This window comes from Mizuhopecten yessoensis, unplaced genomic scaffold (assembly GCF_002113885.1).
Source record: "Mizuhopecten yessoensis strain PY_sf001 unplaced genomic scaffold, ASM211388v2 scaffold8577, whole genome shotgun sequence".
In the NCBI taxonomy this organism is placed as follows: Eukaryota; Metazoa; Mollusca; class Bivalvia; order Pectinida; family Pectinidae; genus Mizuhopecten; species Mizuhopecten yessoensis.
Window position 1 is genome coordinate 66,339 of NW_018407617.1, and position 8,178 is coordinate 74,516.

Sequence of the window (8,178 nt, forward strand, 5' to 3'; positions counted from 1 at the left end):
AAAAAGAGACAAATGCAGTCATGATATTAGAATTGATCCTGGGGTCTGGCCACAACCGTAGGGACCTAGTTTCTGCGTCACAGCTTGGAAACAGTTGAGATCCCCACCCCATAACCATACATAAAATTGCTGGGCATGAAAAATTGAATACAGATATATATGCTACAAGGATTGGCCTTGGGGTCTGGCATATTCCCTTGGATCTCATTTGGAGAATATTCTGCCATGATTGCTTAGATATCAAGGTGAGCGATACAGGCCCTATGGGCCTCTTGTATTGTAGTTGCCAGAGAAAAATGGTATAATAACCAACATATTATGATAAATGATCAAGCTGTTTTTGATTGTTTTTAGTTTGTCTGAACTGGAAGTGAGATGCCCTATATCCATCAGACATAGCTAGATGTGGAAACATGAGAAGTTTTTATTCAAATTGATACAAGTGTAATAAATGAAATAAATTGTTAATTGTTATTTATGTAAATGTTGGAGAAAATTGCACAAATTTATTCATGCTACCAGGATTAGGTCAGGGATCCAGCTCTACCCCTTGGGGCTTACTTTCTGGGGCATACCATAGAGAGTCAGTTCAGATCACCACCATTTAACCAAATATACAATCAGTGGCCATGAAGAGAAGATACTACTTTCATGCTACTAGAATTAGACCTGAGGTCCTGCCTCACCATTTGGTATTGGAAGGAATTCCTCAGTGTCATTACTACCCCTAGGGATTAAATCCTTGCTACAGCTTATATTCCATCCTTGATAACCAGGGGTTACGCTCACTTTCACTCTCTGCACCCCTGGAATATGTCCGAGCAAAATCGAAGGCTAGGTGTGCACACCACCTTGTTGACGAGACAAGAAGACTTGTTCGATCCTTTGATGTACATCAAAAGAATCTTGCGATCGCTCAACGGTAAAAATTGACTGGCTTTGAAGTTGGATGTCACTCCTTTGTAATCTTCAAAGGACAAGTATTAGCCTAGCGGTTGGTCAGGTATTTTTTACCCGAGACCAATAAAACAGCTCTTTTCGTGCCTTCAATTTTGCTATGACATATTCCAGGGGTGCAGAAAGCAAAAGTGAGGGTAGCCCCTGGAGTTTCGAGGATGCTTATAGTCCTGCACTGTACATTAGTCAGCAGGTTTTTAATTAAAGTATAAAATTCCATTTGTAAATTAATGCTGTATTAAATATTTACAGAGTTAGGGCAATGTCAATTGTTCCTGCCCCAGTGAAGGAAGGTGAAGAGAGCAATGAAAACAACCACTGGTTGTTCACCGCCTCCAGTGATGGACACATCAAAATATTCCAAGTACAGATGGCAGAGGTATGTCATACAAAAAAAATATATGAAATAAAGTTCTTTACTACAAATTTGACCACAAATAAAACCCGCTTGCAAATAATCTCTCTCCCCACATAGAATGGGGTCAGTGTCTGTAATCAACCCTCCCTGTAACTGTAATATTTTTTGTCTCCTTACAAAAGCAAATTAGCTACTGGTAATTAATTGCAGAAAAATTTAACCCAAGTTAAAATTCTACAAAAAGAATGTTGCTGAATAAAGCCCAATGATAAAATAACTTACTTGTCAAGTTATGAACTCCGGAGCCTGTTCGTTTATAAATGCAGAAGGGGCCAATTGTGAGGGGAAAAAAGAGATAAATCTTACAAAATCTTCTTCTCGGCCAATAAAGGGATTTTGACACAAATAAATCTAGGGCATCTTTGTATATAAGGAGGCTCAGGGCAGAGGGGAAATAGAGGAAAATGTTTTTTTTGTGTACAAATGAAGGGATTCAAACCAAAAGTGGTCTGGAGCATCAATAGGGTTAAAAGACTATTCGATTGTGTATGAACTTGGGCTTTGGCCCCCTCTTTAGAGCAGAAGGGTGGGCCCGGCCCATAAGGGAAAATAGAAGATAAAAATCCTTCTTTTGTTAACCAAATTTGTTCTAGAGCATCTTTGGGCAAAGGGAATTCAATTTTGTATAAAAAGAGGATGTGGTTGTATTTTGTGTGTTTGTATGGCAATGTTTAGCTATCAATGATAACTTTATATAATTCTGTATCTGCTTATGTTGTGTATTACAGGATAAAGTGGACACATCCCTGGTCATTTCCCACAACACCACCTTCAGACTGACATGCATGGCAGTGTCTTTATTCAAAAGCAAACCCAAAGAAGGCACAAAAACAGATTGCCAGGCTGATGAAAAACTGATAGACACATCACAGGAGATGGCTGCTGATAAAAAACTGATAGACACATCACAGGAGAAATCACAAAAGACGGTGGCTAATCGAAAATCAGGAAATTCCAAGAAAGTATCTTGGAAAAGAAAGGCTGAAACAGATTCACAAGATTCTGGAGTTAATGTTTCATGTGAAACAGTAGAGGTGAACATTGAGGATGAAAGTGAAGATGAAAACACAAAAGTGAAAGGAAAGAAACTGAAACATAGCAAAAAAGTCAAAGACAAAGGTCCTGAGAAACTAAAACAACTCCAGGGGAAGAGAAGTGAAAAATCTAAAAGGAAAGGAATCATTCTAGAAAGTCAACCCAAAAGGAAGAAAATCAAAACTTAATTTACAATAAAATTATTTTATTTACAAAAACAAATTGGTTTCATTTTGTTTATGTATTCCGTTAGTTTTATAACGAAAACATGAATTACATGCACAAATTACTTTACACTGCCCATTACTCTCAAAATATATTCTCAAATGTTAAGGCTTTTGATTACTAACACTGCAAGGATTTAACCATATACATGTACAGTATCGCTAAATCCTTATTCAACTCTTGCAATGTTACCCCAATTAAAATCATTTCTACGGCCACACAAGTTTACTAAAAACTCAAACACTTTGATCAAATACAGTTTTGACTATATAAAAGTCTGAACCAATATTTCATCCTTTAAACCTCTGACACAAATACCCCCAATGGGAAGCGACCTAGTCAAAAGAATATTATATCATTTGGTGATTTTTTTCACATTTAATAATTGTTCCAAGAGTGCAGATGAACCTTTTCTATTTCAATTGTATAACATGCACCCAGGCCCGGTATTCATGAAACTCTTCTCATGCTCAAGCATGGACTCTGCTCAAATAAACTTTCTTGTAACTCGCTTAAATTGTGTCAAACAATCAAAAAGTCAAATGTAAATATTGAAAACAGTAGCTGGCTTCAAGTCTCTTCAAAATATTTCCAAATCCTTGTCAAATAAGTATTTTTTTTATTAATTTATAGCTCGGGTATAATAAATTGGGCGTAAGCACAAAATCCGATCTTTAGCTTAAAAAGGTTTCATGAATACAGGCCCAGATTTTACTTAAAAAACAAATCACACTCTTATACCAGTTCATAATCTAGAGGTCCTTAGATTTTTTGTTGTCGAGCATGTTATGCTTCGTCCAGTAAATCATCTTAACAAATGCAGTGCACTAACTCTGAAAGTAGTGTTTTGTAAAATATCAAGATCCCTATGAAAATGCAAGTGTAAATGGCATAACATGCTTTAGCCTCTGGTTACATATGTACCTGACATGTAGATATACAATGGGCTAACATGCTTTAGCCTCTGGTTACATATGTACCTGACATGTAGATATACAATGAGCTATGCTTTAGCCTCTGGTTACATATGTACCTGACATGTAGATATACAATGAGCTATGCTTTAGCCTCTGGTTACATATGTACCTGACATGTAGATATACAATGAGCTATGCTTTAGCCTCTGGTTACATATGTACCTGACATGTAGATATACAATGGGCTAACATGCTTTAGCCTCTGGTTACATATGTACCTGACATGTAGATATACAATGGGCTAATGGCTGTGGAATGATGTCCCAACTGTACATGATTGAGAGTAATTTGGTTCCGTAAAAGAACCATAAATTGACAATTCTGATATCATAATTTTAACTTATTTCCATCATTTTGTACAATTTTTCACTCTCATTGTATGAAACTATGTATCCTGGTTTACTTTTAGCTTGTGGATTATCACACCAGGTGCCAAACAATGGAAAATATTAAAATAGACAAAAACTCAAATTCCAATAAAATCCAGTCTTCCAGAATGCTTAGATTTTCATAAAATCACCTCTACATAGCTGCATAACAATTATGTTAATGCTTCAACGAATTCTGCTGGTTAACTAATTTAACCAGAAATTTCATAATGAACTATTCCAACCTTTAATATGGAAGAGTTCAAATGTGTCTTCGGGGTTAAATGATTTAATTGTGAAAGGGTGGAGCCTCCTTTAAGTAAATATACATGTATTACAAAAAAATATAACACTAACAGGGAAAAAACAGCACCAGAATATCACCCACGTACTTAGTGTACATTAAAAGGACTGACTGAATGAAAAACTAAAAAGAATTCATACCAGGTACATTGTTTGTCATATATGGAAAATTATGGAACAATGGCACTGCTATGTAAATTTGTAAAAGAATGATGTTCAAAAGGTTTTCCAAGTTTTTTGGGTTTTTTTCCCATTCAGGCACATTCACCTTTTTTAACAAAATAAGTTGAAAATTTGAGGGACTGAAGCCAAAATCATACTATAATTTTGCAGTACAACTGCAACTCTGCAACGTGAATTCATTTGAGATGTGTACTTGTCTGGAAATTTGTATAGTTGCATTCAAATCATTTGGGGAAAAGCCAGCAGAGCAATAACAAAGGTTTATATGGAAATGGAGATGGCTTGATGTCAGCTATATATTTATGAACCATAAGTCTTAAATGCTAACTCATTTGTGACATTATGGTTCTGAATGCAAAGTATTAGAGTTTTAAGTGAAGGCAGTAAAATGAATGAAGACAAAGTGGTATGTATTGATATGGGTAATTTAACACTTCCATACCATTTCATGGCCTAAGCATAACAAATATACTTTAAATGTTCTCCAAAGTCTCCAGCAGTCTGAGAGGAAAAGTTATTTGATAACATTCCATAGTGCTTGGACATGTCTCGTCTCTCTCTACTTCTGGGTCAATCTGTAGCCAAATCTCACCACCATGAGTACACTAAAAACAAATACAAAAACACTTAAATATTTACAAATGTACAAAAAAAAAAAAATGTTTGTTATGTTAGTGCTAACTTCAAAAAAGTACTGGGGGGATCTTTCTCAAATTTCACATGTCATTCATCGCTTACCAATTTCATCCTCACCTAGACCTATCAAAGTGAAAATTCAACAAACGTATAAAAACTATGGTAACGTCACGCTGCTCTAGAGTACTAGCCGACATAAGAAGAATAAATGTAAATCTCACGGAAGCAGTAGGAAACAATGAAAACATTGAGTAAAGTTGGTTCTTTAACTGCCAAATGTATGAACTTTGCAATGTGACCAAAAGATGGTAGAAACTTGAACTAATTGATAACATCAAGGACGTTGTCACATTAACCCTTTCACCCCTAGGTAACTGGAGTAGACTATACCATACATTCCTCTGGATGAGTCCATTATGGTCTACAGTGGTGAAAGGGTTAAAGTCTAACAAAGTCATTAAATTGAAAAATCCTTGCAAGTCCTTAATCCCAAATATCATCACCCTGTGGCTCTAGGTTTTTGAAAAGAGTCATTTACACATTTGACCCCTGTGACCTTGAAAGTAGGTCAAGGTCATTTAGGTTCTCAAACTTTGAGAGAAATATGACCCTATGCCTGTCCATTCTCAAGAAGAAGTCATTTAAAGGAAAAGTTGACAGACGCATACTTGCCAACTCGACCTATTTTGGAGGGAGACTCCCTATTTTGGAACCTAAAATTGAGCATTTTTACTGAATCATTAATATTTCTAAGATCTGATGATTTCACCTGAAAGAACAGACCAAAAGATGCCATTTAAAAGTGTATTTTTCTCTAGGGTGTACATACAAACATTTTATTCATGGTTTATATCCTGAGCATGCGTAATCTCCCCCATGGAAATTTCAAAAGTAGACAAGTATGCAGAGAGCGAAAGAAGGACGACAGACCCCGCGCCATGACAGAAGCTCACTAGCCCTTTGGGCAGGTGAGCTAAAACCAGTATATCAAGAATTGGCTGTCAGGTTACAAAACAATTGCTCTAATTATTTCAATAAGTTAATTGACTATTAAAAATATTTACCAGAAAATATTACTGCTTACCTCAAGCCTGCAACTATCCCTGCAGGCATGACCTTGTGTGTTTTATAGAACCTTGACCCCATGACCGTCAACAGGAGGCCACTGACCACTACAATAGAGAAAACCAAAAGCATTATTCTGGTCTCACTCGCCTTAAAATGAACATCTGGTCTGTTGACATGAACTTGCGTGAACCATAAAACCTTGTCTCAAGTCTACAGCTAACACATACAGGTTTGCTGCAAACTGAACAATTCAGGTGGTCAAACCAGAGGTCTGCTTGTTATCCTTCATGGCAAAACCTGGAGAAATTTCTTTTTTTTTCTCCCAAAGAGGAGCAGATGACCTGGGGTAAGGATATTTACAAATTAGTTGATTGAAGTACATCCGAGTCTGAAGAGGAAGATTTTGAAATTTTCCCCATTTGGGTCCCACCCCTCCAGCCCCTTGGGCAAGACAGGATCTATTTTTCTCATACCATCTTATTGCCATCTTGTTTCATAATTATTCAAACCAGGTTTGAATATATATACCAAAAAGTTATAAACTATTGTAAACTTTACCACCTACCAAAGGGAGAACGGATGGCCCTGGTAATGAAATTAACAATTTAGATAAAGTCTGGAGAAGAAGATTTTTTAAACAAGAGGCCCAATGGGCCTGCATCGCTCATCTGGTATTAATCTCACAATTGTAACCTTAAAAGTGGACTAAAATAAAACTACAGGCAAAATATCAGTGTCTTGACTTCAGAAGAACCTGTTAAATGATTAAAACACATTTGACCCCTGTGACCTTGAAAGTCAAACATGGACATTTAAAGTTGAACAAACTTCATAGCCCTTTCTACCAGAATGCAACTTGCCAAATATCACCACCTTATACCTTTTGTTTATTGAGAAGATGACTTTTAAAGATTTATGCACTATGGACCAGATGTGACCATGAAAGTGTGTCAAGGTCAATTCAGAAGAAGTCGTTTAAAGATTTCAACATATTTGACCCCTGTGACCTTGAATATGGGCAAAAGTCAGTAATTTGAACAAACTTCGTAGCCCTTCATGCCAACATCATTCTGGCCAAATATCATCACCCTAGACCTTTTGGTTATACAAAAGAAGTCGATTAAAGGTTTTTAAGGCAATAGACCCATGTGACCTGGAATATGAGTGAAGGTCATTTGTTTGAACAAACTTTGTAGCCCTTTATACCAACATCATTCTGGCCAAACATCATCTCCATGGACCTTTTGGTTATACAGAAGAAGTTGTTTAAAGGTTTTCAAGACAATTGACCCTGTGACCTTGAGTATGGATGAAGTTCATTCATTTGAACAAACTTCGTAGCCCTTCATGCCAACATCCTTCTGGCCAAATATCATCACACTGGACCTTTTGGTTATACAAAAGAAGTCGTTTAAAGAGTTTTAAGACAATTGACCCCTTTGACCTTGAATATGAGTGAAGGTCATTTGTTTGAACAAACTTGGTAGCCCTTTATCCAAGCATGCTACTGGCTCAATAAATAACACCCTAGACATTTTAGTTATTTAGAAGAAATTGTTTAAAAGTTTCAACATATTTGACCCCTGTGACCTTGAAAATGGGCAAAGGTCATTCATTTGAACAAACTTGGTAGCCCTTCATCCCAGCATGCCACTGGCCAAATATCATTAGCCTGGGCCTCTTGGTTATTCAGAAGAAGTTGCTTAAGTAAAAAGTTGATGACGGACTGACGACTGACGCAGCACCATGGCATAAGCTCAACCCTTCGGGCCAGGTGAGCTAGCTATGTACAATTACTTGTTATATATGTACCGAAATGACTTGATTTGGCTACACGTTGTTAAATCCTTGGTAATAGATGTAAAAACATTTACAGCGTCATCAAAATATCACTTAAAAACACTAATTGGTTGTGCTACATGAATCTTTTCACAACATATCTTGGTGCTGACCGTGACCCAGACATGTTTTCTGGGACACTACAAAAAGTACAGAATGTAAAATATAA

General features: G+C 36.6%; 2 protein-coding genes across 2 annotated transcripts in view; one reads left to right on the forward strand and one right to left on the reverse strand.

The window, feature by feature from the left end:
* Positions 1 to 3,684, forward strand: part of LOC110456252 (p21-activated protein kinase-interacting protein 1-like) — a 24,893-nt gene extending 21,209 nt beyond the window's left edge. The window contains exons 8-9 of the mRNA XM_021506864.1: positions 1,210 to 1,336; positions 2,104 to 3,684. Coding sequence (XP_021362539.1) covers positions 1,210 to 1,336; positions 2,104 to 2,598 — 622 coding nt within the window. The 3' untranslated portion in view covers positions 2,599 to 3,684. The remainder of the gene's footprint in view (positions 1 to 1,209; positions 1,337 to 2,103) is intronic.
* Positions 3,238 to 8,178, reverse strand: part of LOC110456255 (transmembrane protein 14C-like) — a 9,397-nt gene continuing 4,456 nt past the window's right edge. Inside the window, exons 3-4 of the mRNA XM_021506868.1 lie at positions 6,187 to 6,274; positions 3,238 to 5,071 (exon numbers count right to left, since the gene is read on the reverse strand). Of these exons, the coding sequence (XP_021362543.1) occupies positions 5,026 to 5,071; positions 6,187 to 6,274 (134 nt within the window). The 3' untranslated portion in view covers positions 3,238 to 5,025. The remainder of the gene's footprint in view (positions 5,072 to 6,186; positions 6,275 to 8,178) is intronic.